A 21,013-nucleotide genomic window follows, 5' to 3' on the forward strand; every position below is an offset into this window, starting at 1 on the left:
TAATACTAAACACAGACCACCTTAATACTAAACACAGACCACCTGAATACTAAACACAGACCACCTGAATACTAAATACAGACCACCTTAATACTAAACACAGACCACCTGAATACTAAACACAGACCACCTGAATACTAAACACAGACCATAACACAGACCACCTGAATACTAAACACAGACCACCTGAATACTAAACACAGACCACCTGAATACTAAACACAGACCACCTGAATACTAAACACAGACCACCTTAATACTAAACACAGACCACCTGAATACTAAACACAGACCACCCGAATAAAAACAAATACAATTGTCGGGAAAAGAACAGAAAATGTGGTGAGAGGTGATTGGACGACCACTCGCTGACAACGTTCCTATTGGTCTGTTCTTGCCCTTTAAACGTAGACCTCCTCACCTCAGTGCCTCTTCTGTGACAGATAACAAGAGAGATCAGGAAAGGGAAGAGAGAGTGGTAGCGTTTTTAATTCCTCTCACTATGCTCTGAGTTCAGACAGCAGACTTGGCATGGTTCAGTAGGGTGTGTGTGTGTGTGTGTGTGTGTGTAGCAGTGTTAATGTGTTGCCATGCGTCTCAGGTAGGTACAACAACGCAGGTCTGGTATCAGTGGGCGGGGTCATAACGGCCAGCGTTCTCCCCCCACCCTACAGCGCCAGCACCAAGCCCACAGGTACGACCAGGGGACTTGGGGGTTGTGTGAGACAGAGAGAAAGTCTTGTCTGTCTGTGAGAATGAGCATCTCTCTTAGCTTGCTGCCTAACCTCCTGGCTTACCTGCCCTTCTCAGAGGAAGCTAGCTATCCTTGGATCTGTCTGTCTATATCCCAATCATCTCTATGGCGACCAGCTTCACCACCGCTAAACTGTGCTCGGAAGAGTGAGAAATAACCAGCTGACACAGTGTCTGAGACCTCGCCTCTGTTTCCTGTTCTAATAGAAGGTTATTGGTTAACCAGCTGACACAGTGTCTGAGACCTCGCCTCTCTGTTTCCTGTTTCCTGTTCTAATAGAAGGTTATTGGTTAACCAGCTGACACAGTGTCTGAGACCTCACCTCTCTGTTTCCTGTTCTAATAGAAGGTTATTGGTTAACCAGCTGACACAGTGTCTGAGACCTCACCTCTGTTTCCTGTTTCCTGTTTTAATAGAAGGTTATTGGTTAACCAGCTGACACAGTGTCTGAGACCTCACCTCTCTGTTTCCTGTTTCCTGTTCTAATAGAAGGTTATTGGTTAACCAGCTGACACAGTGTCTGAGACCTCACCTCTCGGTTTCCTGTTTCCTGTTCTAATAGAAGGTTATTGGTTAACCAGCTGACAGTGTCTGAGACCTCGCCTCTGTTTCCTGTTTCCTGTTCTAATAGAAGGTTATTGGTTAACCAGCTGACAGTGTCTTAGACCTCACCTCTCTGTTTTCTTTTTTTTTGTTGACAGATTCCATTTGATAGTTCAATACATCTAGTTGATTTCCTGCTTAGTTCAATAGGTCTAGTTGGTTTCCTGCTTAGTTCAATAGGTCTAGTTGGTTTCCTGCTTAGTTCAATAGGTCTAGTTGGTTTCCTGCTTAATTCAATAGGTCTAGTTGATTTACTACTTAGTTCAATACATCTAGTTGGTTTCCTGCTTAGTTCAATAGGTCTAGTTGGTTTCCTGCTTAATTCAATAGGTCTAGTTGATTTACTACTTAGTTCAATACATTTAGTTGATTTCCTACTTAGTTCAATGCATTTTTAATCAAATCAAATGTATTTATATAGCCCTTCGTACATCAGCTGATATCTCAAAGTGCTGTACAGAAACCCAGCCTAAAACCCCAAACTGCAAGCAATGCAGGTGTAGAAGCACGGTGGCTAGGAAAAACTCCCTAGAAAGGCCAAAACCTAGGAAGAAACCTAGAGAGGAACCAGGCTTTGAGGGGGGGCCAGACCTCTTCTGGCTGTGCTGGGTAGAGATTATAACAGAACATGGCCAAGATGTTCAAATGTTCATAAATGACCAGCATGGTCAAATAATAATAATCACAGTGGTTGTTGAGGGTGCAACAGGTCAGCACCTCAGGAGTAAATGTCAGTTGGCTTTTCATAGCCGATCATTCAGAGTATCTCTACCACTCCTGCTGTCTCTAGAGAGTTGAAAACAGCAGGTCTGGGACAGGTAGCACGTCCGGTGAACAGGTCAGGGTTCCATAGACGCAGGCAGAACAGTTGAAACTGGAGCAGCAGCACAGCCAGGTGGACTGGGGACAGCAAGGAGTCATCAGGCCAGGTAGTCCTGAGGCATGGTCCTCGGGCTCAGGTCCTCCGAGAGAGAGAAAGAAAGAGAGAATTAGAGAGAGCATACTTAAATTCACACAGGACACCAGATAAGACAGGAGAAATACTCCAGATATAACAGACTGACCCTAGCCCCCCGACCTAAACTACTGCAGCATAAATACTGGAGGCTGAGACAGGAGGGGTCAGGAGACACTGTGGCCCCATCCGATGATACCCCCGGACAGGGCCAAACAGGAAGGATATAACCCCACCCACTTTGCCAAAGCACAGCCCCCACACCACTAGAGGGATATCTTCAACCACCAACTTACCATCCTGAGACAAGGCCGAGACTCAATTCATTTTTTTTTTGGTCTGGATTCTGTGATTCAGTCCTCGTTCTCCACAACGCGTATTTTATATAAAAGAGAGGTCCCAAATGTCTCCCTATTCCCTATATAATGAATTAGTTCTGACTAGGGTCTCACGTCACTGTCCCCTGCGGTTCTGGCTTGCTGGCTGAAGGGGGGTTGCTAGGCTACGGTTGCTAGCGTTCTGGCTTGCTGCCTGAACGGGGTGTTGCTAGGCTACGGTTGCTAGTGTTCTGGCTTGCTGGCTGAAGGGGGATTGCTATGCTACGGTTGCTAGCGTTCTGGCTTGCTGGCTGAAGGGGGTGTTGCTAGGCTACGGTTGCTAGCGTTCTGGCTTGCTGGCTGAAGGGGGTTGCTAGGCTACGGTCGCTAGCGTTCTGGCTTGCTGGCTGAAGGGGGTGTTGCTAGGCTACGGTCGCTAGCGTTCTGGCTTGCTGGCTGAAGGGGGTGTTGCTAGGCTACGGTTGCTAGCGTTCTGGCTGCTTGCTGCTTGCTCACACTCTCTCTCACTTTTAATGCACAAGAAATATAGTTAAAAGAAAATGGAACATGATAGCCTACTGTTAGGAGTCTTCTAGCCTGGTCCCAGATCTGTTTGTGTTGTCTTGCCGACTCCAATTGCTGTCTTTGTCAAACACATCTGGGACCAGGCTAGTTGTCTTGTTGCCTGAAATCCATACCACGGAGTGGAATGTTGGCACAAAAACAAATATCTGGTACCAGGCTAACTGTGTTATTAATCTTGATGTCTTACTCTGTCTCCAGGCTACGCCAGACCTGCCAATCAACAACAGCACCCTGTCACAGGTGTCAACTCCACAGCCCTCCCATCTCCCCTCGGCTCCCCCACAGTCCCTCCCGTGCCCTCCCCCTCTCACCCCACTCCCACCACCCCCATCACCCCTGTGTTCCCTGGTAAGGTCCCCTCCCAGAACCCTCTAGCCCCCTCTCCCTCCCCCGCCCCCTCTCCCTCTGTCATCAAAGGGGGTCCCCTCCCATCCAGTTCCCCCCATCTGCCCCCCACCACCCCCTCCGTCATTAAGGCCCACACCCCCTCAGCTACCCCCTGTGGTACCCCCGGTCCCCACCACCCAGGGGCGTTCTCCCCCTCTCCCTTCCATGCCGGTGCCTCTCGGTCAGACACCCCTACCCCAAGGACCCCCCTCCCTGACCCCCTCCCTCAGGGTACCTCCATGGGCCTTCCGCAGTACAACCCCCAGACAGGCCCTGCCTTCCCTGGCCTGCCCGCATACCAGACCACCCCGTCTGGGTCGGTGATCCGCAGCTATCCTCCCTCCTCCTCCTCGGCCCCCAGCCCCAAGCCCTCCCCAGCCCTGTCCGGCCAGGCCCAAGCATCCTTCTACAGCGAGCAGCACCGCGGCCCACTGGCTAGAACAGGAGGGGGGACAGGCAGTGGCAGTAACAGCCCAGTCCCCTCTGCCTTTAAAGGCCCTTCACGTGCGGGGACTCCCTCCCTCAGCTCTCTGGTAATGCCTGGCGGATCAGCGGCCTTAGCCCGCTCCCTGGGTCTGTCCCACCCCTCTTCTTCTCCCCAGGGCTCCCTACCCAGCCCTGCTGCTATGGCCAGCCTCCAGGCCCTCTCCTCCAGCCCGGCTCCCCCTCACTACCCCGGCCTCTCCCCCTTCCCCTCCTCCCTGTCCTCCTCTTCACCCTTCCCTCCATCCTCCTCTCTGTCCTCCATGACCCCCACCTCCCACCCCCAGACCTCCATGGCCTATCCAGGCCTGTCTCACAGCGTAGCCACAAGTGGAGCCTCTCCCTTTGGGATGGGTCTGACCACCACCCCATCTATCTTCCCGGGGCTGGTTCCAGGGCCCAGTCCAGGGGGGTTCTCAGGATTTGGAGGTTCAGGAGGACCTGGGGCGGGGAGCCCCGTCCTGTCTTCCTTCATGGGTGCCGGGGTGTCCGTAGCAACCGTAGCCCCTCTCCATTCGGCGGCGGCCGTGGCAGCAGGAGTACCGTCCTCCTCTCCCGTTCTACCTGGCTTTGCCTCTGCCTTCAGCTCCAACTTCCAGCCTGGGTGAGAGAGAGTGAGAGAGAGAGAGAGAGAGAGTGAGAGAGAGTGAGAGAGAGTGAGAGAGAGAGAGAGAGAGTGAGAGAGAGAGAGTGAGAGTGAGAGAGAGTGAGAGAGAGTGAGAGAGAGAGTGAGAGAGAGAGAGAGAGAGAGAGAGAGTGAGAGAGAGAGAGAGAGAGAGAGAGAGAGAGAGAGAGAGAGAGAGAGTGAGATAGTGTGAGTGAGTGAGAGAGAGTGTGTGAGAGAGAGAGAGAGAGAGAGAGAGAGAGAGTGAGAGTGTGTGAGTGAGAGTGTGTGAGTGTGAGAGAGAGAGTGTGAGATAGTGTGTGAGTGTGAGAGAGAGAGTGTGAGATAGTGTGAGAGAGAGAGTGTGAGAGAGAGAGTGTGAGAGTGTGTGTGAGTGTGAGAGAGTGTGTGAGTGTGAGAGAGAGAGTGTGAGAAAGAGAGAGTGAGAGAGAGAGAGTGTGAGAGAGAGTATTTACTACAAGGGTAAAAATATGTTTTACATTGTTGTTTTTTCTCCAATCTATATATTGCCCCATTGTTAGGTTGTTCTCTACACTACATACAGAGAGAGAGAATCATGCAGTATGTGTGTGTGCCTGTCTGTCTGCATCCCTAAGAGTGTGAGAGAGAGTGTGAGAGAGAGAGAGAGAATCATGCAGTATGTGTGTGTGCCTGTCTGCCTGCATCCCTAAGCATGCCAGTTTGTACGTACGTCAGCATTGTGACCGATTAAAAAGTGTGATTACATTTTCTAGATGAATACAGTTGGAGAATGTGAAAAATGAAAATGTCCCTTGCTGCTATAGATAAAACCCTCATCTCAGAACTCTGGTCCAAGTGATTGAAACTCGTCCAACATCTCATTCCAAAATCATGGGCATTAATATGGAGTTGGTCCCCCCCCTTCACTGCTATAACAGCCTCCTCTCTTCTGGGAAGGCTTTCCACTAGATGATGGAACATTGCTGCTATAACAGCCTCCACTCTTCTGGGAAGGCTTTCCACTAGATGTTGGAACATTGCTGCTATAACAGCCTCCACTGTTCTGGGAAGGCTTTCCACTAGATGTTGGAACATTGCTGTTATAACAGCCTCCACTCTTCTGGGAAGACTTTCCACTAGATGTAGTAACATTGCTGCTATAACAGCCTCCACTCTTCTGGGAAGGCTTTCCTCTAGATGTTGGAACATTGCTGTTATAACAGCCTCCACTCTTCTGGGAAGGCTTTCCTCTAGATGTTGGAACATTGCTGTTATAACAGCCTCCACTCTTCTGGGAAGGCTTTCCACTAGATGTTGGAACATTGCTGTTATAACAGCCTCCACTCTTCTGGGAAGGCTTTCCACTAGATGTTGGAACATTGCTGTTATAACAGCCTCCACTCTTCTGGGAAGGCTTTCCACTAGATGTTGGAACATTGCTGTTATAACAGCCTCCACTCTTCTGGGAAGGCTTTCCACTAGATGTTGGAACATTGCTGCTATAACAGCCTCCACTCTTCTGGGAAGGCTTTCCACTAGATGTTGGAACATTGCTGCTGGGACTTGCTTCCATTCAGCCACAAGAGCGTTAGTGAGGTCGGCACTGATGTTGGGGGTGATTAGTCCTCACTCACAGTCAGCATTCCAATTCATCCCATAGGTGTTCGATGGGGTTGAGGTCAGGGCTCTGTGCAGGCCAGTCAAGTTCTTCCACGCCAATCTCGACAAACCATTTCTGTACGGACCTCGCTTTGAGAACGGGGGCATTGTCATGCTGAAACAGGAAAGGATCTTCACCAAACTGTTGCCACAAAGTTGGAAGCACAGAATCGTCTAGAATGTCATTGTATGTTGTAGGGTTAAAATTTCCCTTCACTGGAACTAAGGGGCCCGAACCATGAAAAACAGCCCCAGAACATTATTCATCATCCACCAAACTTTACAGTTGGCACTATGCATTCGAGCAGGTAGCGTTCTCCTGGCTTCTGCCAAACCCAGATTTGTCTGCCAGGTGGTGAAGCGTGGTTCAGTCTATAGTGCTGTATCAGTAGATGGGTCAGTCTATAGAACTGTATCAGTAGATGGGTCAGTCTATAGTACTGTCTCAGTAGATGGGTCAGTCTATAGTACTGTCTCAGTAGATGGGTCAGTCTATAGTACTGTATCAGTAGATGGGTCAGTCTGTAGTACTGTCTCAGTAGATGGGTCAGTCTGTAGTACTGTCTCAGTAGATGGGTCAGTCTGTAGTACTGTCTCAGTAGATGGGTCAGTCTGTAGTACTGTCTCAGTAGATGGGTCAGTCTGTAGTACTGTCTCAGTAGATGGGTCAGTCTATAGAACTCTATCAGAGGCACAATTATTCAGACTATATACCAAACATGGAGTTTGTCACAATTGGCACCCTATTGGCTATATAGGGCACTACTATACCCATGTGACCTGGTCATAAGTAGTACACTCGAAAGGCTGCCATTTGGGCCTCACCCAGAGTTGCTGATATACAGGCTTACAAGTCATATCTACTACTTGTTACAGGTAGATTTTCCATTAGGTCTTTTATCACGTCATTAGTATAGCAGTGGCCGAAGTCCTCTGTTTTATTACAGCATTTAGTAAGCAGTCATGGTTTATGATGCTCGTCTATCTCCTGTTTCTGTAGTGACAGCTTGATGTAAAACGACACCCCTTGGACAGGGTGCTCGTCTATCTCCTGTTTCTGTAGTGACAGCTTGATGTAAAACGACACCCCTTGGACAGGGTGCTCGTCCATCTCCTGTTTCTGTAGTGACAGCTTGATGTAAAACGACACCCCTTGGACAGGGTGCTAGTCTATCTCCTGTTTCTGTAGTGACAGCTTGATGTAAAACGACACCCCTTGGACAGGGTGCTCGTCTATCTCCTGTTTCTGTAGTGAGAGCTTGATGTAAAACGACACCCCTTGGACAGGGTGCTCGTCTATCTCCTGTTTCTGTAGTGACAGCTTGATGTAAAACGACACCCCTTGGACAGGGTGCTCGTCTATCTCCTGTTTCTGTAGTGACAGCTTGATGTAAAACGACACCCCTTGGACAGGGTGCTCGTCTATCTCCTGTTTCTGTAGTGACAGCTTGATGTAAAACGACACCCCTTGGACAGGGTGCTAGTCCATCTCAAGGCCTTACCCTCAATCACCTTCATGCTGAATGCCAAGCAGTATTTTATTTGCATGTTGGCAAAGTATAGCTCCTCCTCTACAACAGTATTTGGTTCTCGTTTAGGTCCAATTTATATTTTACCATAGTTTAACTTAAAATATAGACGACATGGTCGAAAGTGTGTGGACGCTTGCTTGTCAAACATCTCATTCCAAAATCATGAGTATTTAATATGAGGTGGTTCCCCTTTTGCTGTCACAACATCCTCCACTCTTCTTGGAAGGCTTTCCACTAGATGTTGGACCATTGCTGCTATAACAGCCTCCACTCTTCTGGGAAGGCTTTAATATGGAGTTGGTTCCCCTTTGCTGTTACAACAGCCTCCACTCTTCTGGGAAGGCTTTCCACTAGATGATGGAACATTGCTGCTATAACAGCCTCCACTCTTCAGGGAAGGCTTTCCACTAGATGATGGAACATTGCTGCTATAACAGCCTCCACTCTTCTGGGAAGGCTTTCCACTAGATGTTGGAACATTGCTGCTATAACAGCCTCCACTCTTCTGGGAAGGCTTTCCACTAGATGTAGGAACATTGCTGCTATAACAGCCTCCACTCTTCTGGGAAGACTTTCCACTAGATGTTGGAACATTGCTGTTATAACAGCCTCCACTCTTCTGGGAAGGCTTTCCACTAGATGTTGGAACATTGCTGTTATAACAGCCTCCACTCTTCTGGGAAGGCTTTCCACTAGATGTTGGAACATTGCTGCTGGGACTTGCTTCCATTCAGCCACAAGAGCATTAGTGAGGTCGGCACTGATGTTGGGCGATTAGTCCTCACTCACAGTCAGCATTCCAATTCATCCCATAGGTGTTCGATGGGGTTGAGGTCAGGGCTCTGTGCAGGCCAGTCAAGTTCTTCCACGCCAATCTCGACAAACCATTTCTGTACGGACCTCGCTTTGTGAACGGGGACATTGTCATGCTGAAACAGGAAAGGGTCTTCACCAAACTGTTGCCACAAAGTTGGAAGCACAGAATCATCTAGAATGTCATTGTATGTTGTAGGGTTAAAATTTACCCTTCACTGGAACTAAGGTGCCCGAACCATGAAAAACAGCCCCAGAACATTATTCATCATCCACCAAACTTTACAGTTGGCACTATGCATTCGAGCAGGTAGCGTTCTCCTGGCTTCTGCCAAACCCAGATTTGTCTGCCAGGTGGTGAAGCGTGGTTCAGTCTATAGTGCTGTATCAGTAGATGGGTCAGTCTGTAGTACTGTATCAGTAGATGGGTCAGTCTATAGAACTGTATCAGTAGATGGGTCAGTCTATAGTACTGTCTCAGTAGATGGGTCAGTCTATAGTACTGTCTCAGTAGATGGGTCAGTCTATAGTACTGTATCAGTAGATGGGTCAGTCTGTAGTACTGTCTCAGTAGATGGGTCAGTCTGTAGTACTGTCTCAGTAGATGGGTCAGTCTGTAGTACTGTCTCAGTAGATGGGTCAGTCTATAGAACTCTATCAGAGGCACAATTATTCAGACTATATACCATACATGGAGTTTGTCACAATTGGCACCCTATTGGCTATATAGGGCACTACTATACCCACGTGACCTGGTCATAAGTAGTACACTCTAAAGGCTGCCATTTGGGCCTCACCCAGAGTGGCTGATATACAGGCTTACAAGTCATATCTACTACTTGTTACAGGTAGATTTTCCATTGGGTCTTTTATCACGTCATTAGTATAGCAGTGGCCGAAGTCCTCTGTTTTATAACAGCAGTTAGTAAGCAGTCATGGTTTATAATGCTCGTCTATCTCCTGTTTCTGTAGTGACAGCTTGATGTAAAACGACACCCCTTGGACAGGGTGCTAGTCCATCTCCTGTTTCTGTAGTGACAGCTTGATGTAAAACGACACCCCTTGGACAGGGTGCTCGTCTATCTCCTGTTTCTGTAGTGACAGCTTGATGTAAAACGACACCCCTTGGACAGGGTGCTAGTCTATCTCCTGTTTCTGTAGTGACAGCTTGATGTAAAACGACACCCCTTGGACAGGGTGCTAGTCTATCTCCTGTTTCTGTAGTGAGAGCTTGATGTAAAACGACACCCCTTGGACAGGGTGCTAGTCCATCTCCTGTTTCTGTAGTGACAGCTTGATGTAAAACGACACCCCTTGGACAGGGTGCTAGTCTATCTCCTGTTTCTGTAGTGACAGCTTGATGTAAAACGACACCCCTTGGACAGGGTGCTAGTCTATCTCCTGTTTCTGTAGTGAGAGCTTGATGTAAAACGACACCCCTTGGACAGGGTGCTAGTCCATCTCCTGTTTCTGTAGTGACAGCTTGATGTAAAACGACACCCCTTGGACAGGGTGCTAGTCCATCTCCTGTTTCTGTAGTGACAGCTTGATGTAAAACACCCCTTGGACAGGGTGCTAGTCTATCTCCTGTTTCTGTAGTGACAGCATGATGTAAAACGACACCCCTTGGACAGGGTGCTAGTCCATCTCCTGTTTCTGTAGTGAGAGCTTGATGTAAAACGACACCCCTTGGACAGGGTGCTAGTCTATCTCCTGTTTCTGTAGTGAGAGCTTGATGTAAAACGACACCCCTTGGACAGGGTGCTCGTCTATCCCCTGTTTCTGTAGTGAGAGCTTGATGTAAAACGACACCCCTTGGACAGGGTGCTAGTCTATCTCCTGTTTCTGTAGTGACAGCTTGATGTAAAACGACACCCCTTGGACAGGGTGCTCGTCTATCTCCTGTTTCTGTAGTGACAGCTTGATGTAAAACGACACCCCTTGGACAGGGTGCTCGTCTATCTCCTGTTTCTGTAGTGACAGCTTGATGTAAAACGACACCCCTTGGACAGGGTGCTAGTCCATCTCCTGTTTCTGTAGTGAGAGCTTGATGTAAAACGACACCCCTTGGACAGGGTGCTAGTCCATCTCAAGGCCTTACCCTCAATCACCTTCATGCTGAATGCCAAGCAGTACTTTATTTGCATGTTGGCAAATTATAGCTCCTCCTCTACAACAGTATTTGGTTCTCATTTAGGTCCAATTTATATTTTTTCATAGTTTAACTTAAAATATAGACGACATGGTCGAAAGTGTGTAGACGCTTGCTTGTCAAACATCTCATTCCAAAATCATGAGTATTTAATATGAGGTGGTTCCCCCTTTGCTGTCACAACAGCCTCCACTCTTCTGGGAAGGCTTTCCACTAGATGATGGAACATTGCTGCTATAACAGCCTCCACTCTTCTGGGAAGACTTTCCACTAGATGTTGGAACATTGCTGCTATAACAGCCTCCACTCTTCTGGGAAGGCTTTCCACTAGATGTTGGACCATTGCTGCTATAACAGCCTCCACTCTTCTGGGAAGGCTTTAATATGGAGTTGGTTCCCCCTTTGCTGTTACAACAGCCTCCACTCTTCTGGGAAGGCTTTCCACTAGATGATGGAACATTGCTGCTATAACAGCCTCCACTCTTCTGGGAAGACTTTCCACTAGATGTTGGAACATTGCTGCTATAACAGCCTCCACTCTTCTGGGAAGGCTTTCCACTAGATGTTGGAACATTGCTGCTATAACAGCCTCCACTCTTCTGGGAAGGCTTTCCACTAGATGTTGGAACATTGCTGCTATAACAGCCTCCTCTTGTCTGGGAAGGCTTTCCACTAGATGTTGGAACATTGCTGCTATAACAGCCTCCACTCTTCTGGGAAGACTTTCTACTAGATGTTGGAACATTGCTGCTATAACAGTCTCCACTCATCTGGGAAGGCTTTCCACTAGATGTTGGAACATTGATGCTATAACAGCCTCCACTCTTCTGGGAAGGCTTTCCACTAGATGTTGGAACATTGATGCTATAACAGCCTCCACTCTTCTGGGAATACTTTCCACTAGATGTTGGAACATTGCTGCCATAACAGCCTCCACTCTTCTGGGAAGGCTTTCCACTAGATGTAGGAACATTGCTGCTGGGACTTGCTTCCATTCAGCCACAAGAGCGTTAGTGAGGTCGGCACTGATGTTGGGCGATTAGTCCTCACTCACAGTCAGCATTCCAATTCATCCCATAGGTGTTCGATGGGGTTGAGGTCAGGGCTCTGTGCAGGCCAGTCAAGTTCTTCCACGCCAATCTCGACAAACCATTTCTGTACGGACCTCGCTTTGAGAACGGGGTCATTGTCATGCTGAAACAGGAAAGGGTCTTAACCAAACTGTTGCCACAAAGTTGGAAGCACAGAATCATCTAGAATGTCATTGTATGTTGTAGGGTTAAGATTTCCCTTCACTGGAACTAAGGGGCCCGAACCATGAAAAACAGCCCCAGAACATTATTCCTCATCCACCAAACTTTACAGTTGGCACTATGTATTCGAGCAGGTAGCGTTCTCCTGGCTTCTGCCAAACCCAGATTTGTCTGCCAGGTGGTGAAGCGTGGTTCAGTCTATAGTGCTGTATCAGTAGATGGGTCAGTCTATAGTGCTGTATCAGTAGATGGGTCAGTCTGTAGTACTGTCTCAGTAGATGGGTCGGTCTATAGTACTGTGTCAGTCTGTAGTACTGTATCAGTAGATGGGTCAGTCTGTAGTACTGTCTCAGTAGATGGGTCAGTCTGTAGTACTGTCTCAGTAGATGGGTCAGTCTGTAGTACTGTATCAGTAGATGGGTCAGTCTGTAGTACTGTATCAGTAGATGGGTCAGTCTGTAGTACTGTATCAGTAGATGGGTCAGTCTGTAGTACTGTATCAGTAGATGGGTCAGTCTGTAGTACTGTATCAGTGGATGGGTCAGTCTGTAGTACTGTCTCAGTAGATGGGTCAGTCTGTAGTACTGTATCAGTAGATGGGTCAGTCTGTAGTACTGTATCAGTAGATGGGTCAGTCTATAGTACTGTCTCAGTAGATGGGTCAGTCTGTAGTACTGTATCAGTAGATGGGTCAGTCTGTAGTACTGTATCAGTAGATGGGTCAGTCTGTAGTACTGTCTCAGTAGATGGGTCAGTCTGTAGTACTGTATCAGTAGATGGGTCAGTCTGTAGTACTGTATCAGTAGATGGGCCAGTCTGTAGTACTGTCTCAGTAGATGGGTCAGTCTGTAGTACTGTCTCAGTAGATGGGTCAGTCTATAGAACTCTATCAGAGGCACAATTATTCAGACTATATACCAAACATGGAGTTTGTCACAATTGGCACCCTATTGGCTATATAGGGCACTACTATACCCATGTGACCTGGTCATAAGTAGTACACTCGAAAGGCTGCCATTTGGGCCTCACCCAGAGTTGCTGATATACAGGCTTACAAGTCATATCTACTACTTGTTACAGGTAGATTTTCCATTAGGTCTTTTATCACGTCATTAGTATAGCAGTGGCCGAAGTCCTCTGTTTTATTACAGCATTTAGTAAGCAGTCATGGTTTATGATGCTCGTCTATCTCCTGTTTCTGTAGTGACAGCTTGATGTAAAACGACACCCCTTGGACAGGGTGCTCGTCTATCTCCTGTTTCTGTAGTGACAGCTTGATGTAAAACGACACCCCTTGGACAGGGTGCTCGTCCATCTCCTGTTTCTGTAGTGACAGCTTGATGTAAAACGACACCCCTTGGACAGGGTGCTAGTCTATCTCCTGTTTCTGTAGTGACAGCTTGATGTAAAACGACACCCCTTGGACAGGGTGCTCGTCTATCTCCTGTTTCTGTAGTGAGAGCTTGATGTAAAACGACACCCCTTGGACAGGGTGCTCGTCTATCTCCTGTTTCTGTAGTGACAGCTTGATGTAAAACGACACCCCTTGGACAGGGTGCTAGTCCATCTCAAGGCCTTACCCTCAATCACCTTCATGCTGAATGCCAAGCAGTATTTTATTTGCATGTTGGCAAAGTATAGCTCCTCCTCTACAACAGTATTTGGTTCTCGTTTAGGTCCAATTTATATTTTACCATAGTTTAACTTAAAATATAGACGACATGGTCGAAAGTGTGTGGACGCTTGCTTGTCAAACATCTCATTCCAAAATCATGAGTATTTAATATGAGGTGGTTCCCCTTTTGCTGTCACAACATCCTCCACTCTTCTTGGAAGGCTTTCCACTAGATGTTGGACCATTGCTGCTATAACAGCCTCCACTCTTCTGGGAAGGCTTTAATATGGAGTTGGTTCCCCCTTTGCTGTTACAACAGCCTCCACTCTTCTGGGAAGGCTTTCCACTAGATGATGGAACATTGCTGCTATAACAGCCTCCACTCTTCTGGGAAGGCTTTCCACTAGATGATGGAACATTGCTGCTATAACAGCCTCCACTCTTCTGGGAAGGCTTTCCACTAGATGTTGGAACATTGCTGCTATAACAGCCTCCACTCTTCTGGGAAGGCTTTCCACTAGATGTAGGAACATTGCTGCTATAACAGCCTCCACTCTTCTGGGAAGACTTTCCACTAGATGTTGGAACATTGCTGCTATAACAGCCTCCACTCTTCTGGGAAGGCTTTCCACTAGATGTTGGAACATTGCTACTATAACAGCCTCCACTCTTCTGGGAAGGCTTTCCACTAGATGTTGGAACATTGCTGCTATAACAGCCTCCACTCTTCAGGGAAGACTTTCTACTAGATGTTGGAACATTGCTGCTATAACAGCCTCCACTCTTCTGGGAAGGCTTTCCACTAGATGTTGGAACATTGCTGATATAACAACCTCCACTCTTCTGGGAAGGCTTTCCACTAGATGTAGGAACATTGCTGTTATAACAGCCTCCACTCTTCTGGGAAGGCTTTCCACTAGATGTTGGAACATTGCTGCTATAACAACCTCCACTCTTCTGGGAAGGCTTTCCACTAGATGTTGGAACATTGCTGTTATAACAGCCTCCACTCTTCTGGGAAGGCTTTCCACTAGATGTTGGAACATTGCTGTTATAACAGCCTCCACTCTTCTGGGAAGGCTTTCCACTAGATGTTGGAACATTGCTGCTGGGACTTGCTTCCATTCAGCCACAAGAGCATTAGTGAGGTCGGCACTGATGTTGGGCGATTAGTCCTCACTCACAGTCAGCATTCCAATTCATCCCATAGGTGTTCGATGGGGTTGAGGTCAGGGCTCTGTGCAGGCCAGTCAAGTTCTTCCACGCCAATCTCGACAAACCATTTCTGTACGGACCTCGCTTTGTGAACGGGGACATTGTCATGCTGAAACAGGAAAGGGTCTTCACCAAACTGTTGCCACAAAGTTGGAAGCACAGAATCATCTAGAATGTCATTGTATGTTGTAGGGTTAAAATTTACCCTTCACTGGAACTAAGGTGCCCGAACCATGAAAAACAGCCCCAGAACATTATTCATCATCCACCAAACTTTACAGTTGGCACTATGCATTCGAGCAGGTAGCGTTCTCCTGGCTTCTGCCAAACCCAGATTTGTCTGCCAGGTGGTGAAGCGTGGTTCAGTCTATAGTGCTGTATCAGTAGATGGGTCAGTCTGTAGTACTGTATCAGTAGATGGGTCAGTCTATAGAACTGTATCAGTAGATGGGTCAGTCTATAGTACTGTCTCAGTAGATGGGTCAGTCTATAGTACTGTCTCAGTAGATGGGTCAGTCTATAGTACTGTATCAGTAGATGGGTCAGTCTGTAGTACTGTATCAGTGGATGGGTCAGTCTGTAGTACTGTCTCAGTAGATGGGTCAGTCTGTAGTACTGTATCAGTAGATGGGTCAGTCTGTAGTACTGTATCAGTAGATGGGTCAGTCTATAGTACTGTCTCAGTAGATGGGTCAGTCTGTAGTACTGTATCAGTAGATGGGTCAGTCTGTAGTACTGTATCAGTAGATGGGTCAGTCTGTAGTACTGTCTCAGTAGATGGGTCAGTCTGTAGTACTGTATCAGTAGATGGGTCAGTCTGTAGTACTGTATCAGTAGATGGGCCAGTCTGTAGTACTGTCTCAGTAGATGGGTCAGTCTGTAGTACTGTCTCAGTAGATGGGTCAGTCTATAGAACTCTATCAGAGGCACAATTATTCAGACTATATACCAAACATGGAGTTTGTCACAATTGGCACCCTATTGGCTATATAGGGCACTACTATACCCATGTGACCTGGTCATAAGTAGTACACTCGAAAGGCTGCCATTTGGGCCTCACCCAGAGTTGCTGATATACAGGCTTACAAGTCATATCTACTACTTGTTACAGGTAGATTTTCCATTAGGTCTTTTATCACGTCATTAGTATAGCAGTGGCCGAAGTCCTCTGTTTTATTACAGCATTTAGTAAGCAGTCATGGTTTATGATGCTCGTCTATCTCCTGTTTCTGTAGTGACAGCTTGATGTAAAACGACACCCCTTGGACAGGGTGCTCGTCTATCTCCTGTTTCTGTAGTGACAGCTTGATGTAAAACGACACCCCTTGGACAGGGTGCTCGTCCATCTCCTGTTTCTGTAGTGACAGCTTGATGTAAAACGACACCCCTTGGACAGGGTGCTAGTCTATCTCCTGTTTCTGTAGTGACAGCTTGATGTAAAACGACACCCCTTGGACAGGGTGCTCGTCTATCTCCTGTTTCTGTAGTGAGAGCTTGATGTAAAACGACACCCCTTGGACAGGGTGCTCGTCTATCTCCTGTTTCTGTAGTGACAGCTTGATGTAAAACGACACCCCTTGGACAGGGTGCTAGTCCATCTCAAGGCCTTACCCTCAATCACCTTCATGCTGAATGCCAAGCAGTATTTTATTTGCATGTTGGCAAAGTATAGCTCCTCCTCTACAACAGTATTTGGTTCTCGTTTAGGTCCAATTTATATTTTACCATAGTTTAACTTAAAATATAGACGACATGGTCGAAAGTGTGTGGACGCTTGCTTGTCAAACATCTCATTCCAAAATCATGAGTATTTAATATGAGGTGGTTCCCCTTTTGCTGTCACAACATCCTCCACTCTTCTTGGAAGGCTTTCCACTAGATGTTGGACCATTGCTGCTATAACAGCCTCCACTCTTCTGGGAAGGCTTTAATATGGAGTTGGTTCCCCCTTTGCTGTTACAACAGCCTCCACTCTTCTGGGAAGGCTTTCCACTAGATGATGGAACATTGCTGCTATAACAGCCTCCACTCTTCTGGGAAGGCTTTCCACTAGATGATGGAACATTGCTGCTATAACAGCCTCCACTCTTCTGGGAAGGCTTTCCACTAGATGTTGGAACATTGCTGCTATAACAGCCTCCACTCTTCTGGGAAGGCTTTCCACTAGATGTAGGAACATTGCTGCTATAACAGCCTCCACTCTTCTGGGAAGACTTTCCACTAGATGTTGGAACATTGCTGCTATAACAGCCTCCACTCTTCTGGGAAGGCTTTCCACTAGATGTTGGAACATTGCTACTATAACAGCCTCCACTCTTCTGGGAAGGCTTTCCACTAGATGTTGGAACATTGCTGCTATAACAGCCTCCACTCTTCAGGGAAGACTTTCTACTAGATGTTGGAACATTGCTGCTATAACAGCCTCCACTCTTCTGGGAAGGCTTTCCACTAGATGTTGGAACATTGCTGATATAACAACCTCCACTCTTCTGGGAAGGCTTTCCACTAGATGTAGGAACATTGCTGTTATAACAGCCTCCACTCTTCTGGGAAGGCTTTCCACTAGATGTTGGAACATTGCTGCTATAACAACCTCCACTCTTCTGGGAAGGCTTTCCACTAGATGTTGGAACATTGCTGTTATAACAGCCTCCACTCTTCTGGGAAGGCTTTCCACTAGATGTTGGAACATTGCTGTTATAACAGCCTCCACTCTTCTGGGAAGGCTTTCCACTAGATGTTGGAACATTGCTGCTGGGACTTGCTTCCATTCAGCCACAAGAGCATTAGTGAGGTCGGCACTGATGTTGGGCGATTAGTCCTCACTCACAGTCAGCATTCCAATTCATCCCATAGGTGTTCGATGGGGTTGAGGTCAGGGCTCTGTGCAGGCCAGTCAAGTTCTTCCACGCCAATCTCGACAAACCATTTCTGTACGGACCTCGCTTTGTGAACGGGGACATTGTCATGCTGAAACAGGAAAGGGTCTTCACCAAACTGTTGCCACAAAGTTGGAAGCACAGAATCATCTAGAATGTCATTGTATGTTGTAGGGTTAAAATTTACCCTTCACTGGAACTAAGGTGCCCGAACCATGAAAAACAGCCCCAGAACATTATTCATCATCCACCAAACTTTACAGTTGGCACTATGCATTCGAGCAGGTAGCGTTCTCCTGGCTTCTGCCAAACCCAGTTGTAAAACGACACCCTTTGTCTGCCAGGTGGTGAAGCGTGGTTCAGTCTATAGTGCTGTATCAGTAGATGGGTCAGTCTGTAGTACTGTATCAGTAGATGGGTCAGTCTATAGAACTGTATCAGTAGATGGGTCAGTCTATAGTACTGTCTCAGTAGATGGGTCAGTCTATAGTACTGTCTCAGTAGATGGGTCAGTCTATAGTACTGTATCAGTAGATGGGTCAGTCTGTAGTACTGTCTCAGTAGATGGGTCAGTCTGTAGTACTGTCTCAGTAGATGGGTCAGTCTGTAGTACTGTCTCAGTAGATGGGTCAGTCTATAGAACTCTATCAGAGGCACAATTATTCAGACTATATACCATACATGGAGTTTGTCACAATTGGCACCCTATTGGCTATATAGGGCACTACTATACCCACGTGACCTGGTCATAAGTAGTACACTCTAAAGGCTGCCATTTGGGCCTCACCCAGAGTGGCTGATATACAGGCTTACAAGTCATATCTACTACTTGTTACAGGTAGATTTTCCATTAGGTCTTTTATCACGTCATTAGTATAGCAGTGGCCGAAGTCCTCTGTTTTATAACAGCAGTTAGTAAGCAGTCATGGTTTATAATGCTCGTCTATCTCCTGTTTCTGTAGTGACAGCTTGATGTAAAACGACACCCCTTGGACAGGGTACTAGTCCATCTCCTGTTTCTGTAGTGAGAGCTTGATGTAAAACGACACCCCCTGGACAGGGTGCTCGTCTATCTCCTGTTTCTGTAGTGACAGCTTGATGTAAAACGACACCCCTTGGACAGGGTGCTAGTCTATCTCCTGTTTCTGTAGTGACAGCTTGATGTAAAACGACACCCCTTGGACAGGGTGCTAGTCCATCTCCTGTTTCTGTAGTGACAGCTTGATGTAAAACGACACCCCTTGGACAGGGTGCTAGTCTATCTCCTGTTTCTGTAGTGACAGCTTGATGTAAAACGACACCCCTTGGACAGGGTACTAGTCCATCTCCTGTTTCTGTAGTGAGAGCTTGATGTAAAACGACACCCCCTGGACAGGGTGCTCGTCTATCTCCTGTTTCTGTAGTGACAGCTTGATGTAAAACGACACCCCTTGGACAGGGTGCTAGTCTATCTCCTGTTTCTGTAGTGACAGCTTGATGTAAAACGACACCCCTTGGACAGGGTGCTCGTCTATCTCCTGTTTCTGTAGTGACTGCTTGATGTAAAACGACACCCCTTGGACAGGGTGCTCGTCTATCTCCTGTTTCTGTAGTGACAGCTTGATGTAAAACGACACCCCTTGGACAGGGTGCTCGTCTATCTCCTGTTTCTGTAGTGACAGCTTGATGTAAAACGACACCCCTTGGACAGGGTGCTCGTCTATCTCCTGTTTCTGTAGTGAGAGCTTGATGTAAAACGACACCCCTTGGACAGGGTGCTCGTCTATCTCCTGTTTCTGTAGTGACAGCTTGATGTAAAACGACACCCCTTGGACAGGGTGCTCGTCTATCTCCTGTTTCTGTAGTGACAGCTTGATGTAAAACGACACCCCTTGGACAGGGTGCTCGTCTATCTCCTGTTTCTGTAGTGACAGCTTGATGTAAAACGACACCCCTTGGACAGGGTGCTCGTCTATCTCCTGTTTCTGTAGTGAGAGCTTGATGTAAAACGACACCTCTTGGACAGGGTGCTCGTCTATCTCCTGTTTCTGTAGTGAGAGCTTGATGTAAAACGACACCCCTTGGACAGGGTGCTCGTCTATCTCCTGTTTCTGTAGAGACAGCTTGATGTAAAACGACACCCCTTGGACAGGGTGCTAGTCCATCTCCTGTTTCTGTAGTGACAGCTTGATGTAAAACGACACCCCTTGGACAGGGTGCTAGTCCATCTCCTGTTTCTGTAGTGACAGCTTGATGTAAAACGACACCCCTTGGACAGGGTGCTAGTCTATCTCCTGTTTCTGTAGTGAGAGCTTGATGTAAAACGACACCCCCTGGACAGGGTGCTAGTCCATCTCAAGGCCTTACCCTCAATCACCTTCATGCTGAATGCCAAGCAGTATTTTATTTGCATGTTGGCAAAGTATAGCTCCTCCTCTACAACAGTATTTGGTTCTCATTTAGGTCCAATTTATATTTTTTCATAGTTTAACTTAAAATATAGACGACATGGTCGAAAGTGTGTAGACGCTTGCTTGTCAAACATCTCATTCCAAAATCATGATTATTTAATATGAGGTGGTTCCCCCTTTGCTGTCACAACAGCCTCCACTCTTCTGGGAAGGCTTTCCACTAGATGTTGGAACATTGCTGCTATAACAGCCTCCACTCTTCTGGGAAGGCTTTCCACTAGATGTTGGAACATTGCTGCTATAACAGCCTCCATTCTTCTGGGAAGACTTTCCACTAGATGATGGAACATTGCTGCTATAACAGCCTCCACTCTTCTGGGAAGGCTTTCCACTAGATGTTGGAACATTGCTGCTATAACAGCCTCCACTCTTCTGGGAAGGCTTTCCACTAGATGTTGGAACATTGCTGCTATAACAGCCTCCACTCTTCAGGGAAGGCTTTCCACTAGATGATGGAACATTGCTGCTATAACAGCCTCCACTCTTCTGGGAAGGCTTTCCACTAGATGATGGAACATTGCTGCTATAACAGCCTCCACTCTTCTGGGAAGGCTTTCCACTAGATGTTGGAACATTGCTGCTATAACAGCCTCCACTCTTCTGGGAAGGCTTTCCACTAGATGTAGGAACATTGCTGCTATAACAGCCTCCTCTCGTCTGGGAAGGCTTTCCACTAGATGTTGGAACATTGCTGCTATAACAGCCTCCACTCTTCTGGGAAGACTTTCTACTAGATGTTGGAACATTGCTGCTGTAACAGCCTCCACTCTTCTGG

The 21,013-nt window shown here is 47.2% G+C and overlaps 1 protein-coding gene across 2 annotated transcripts in view; it reads left to right on the forward strand.

Moving 5' to 3' along the window:
* The window catches only part of proser1 (proline and serine rich 1), a 44,104-nt gene that overhangs the window by 17,408 nt on the left and 5,683 nt on the right, over positions 1–21,013 (forward strand). Inside the window, exons 9-10 of one of the 2 annotated variants that reach the window (XM_064971308.1) lie at positions 602–694; positions 3,413–4,688. In XM_064971308.1, the coding sequence (XP_064827380.1) occupies positions 602–694; positions 3,413–4,688 (1,369 nt within the window). The remainder of the gene's footprint in view (positions 1–601; positions 695–3,412; positions 4,689–21,013) is intronic. The other variant, XM_064971309.1, reaches the window with a different exon arrangement.

The sequence above is a fragment of the Oncorhynchus masou genome, chromosome 8 (assembly GCF_036934945.1).
Source record: "Oncorhynchus masou masou isolate Uvic2021 chromosome 8, UVic_Omas_1.1, whole genome shotgun sequence".
NCBI classification, from domain to species: Eukaryota; Metazoa; Chordata; class Actinopteri; order Salmoniformes; family Salmonidae; genus Oncorhynchus; species Oncorhynchus masou.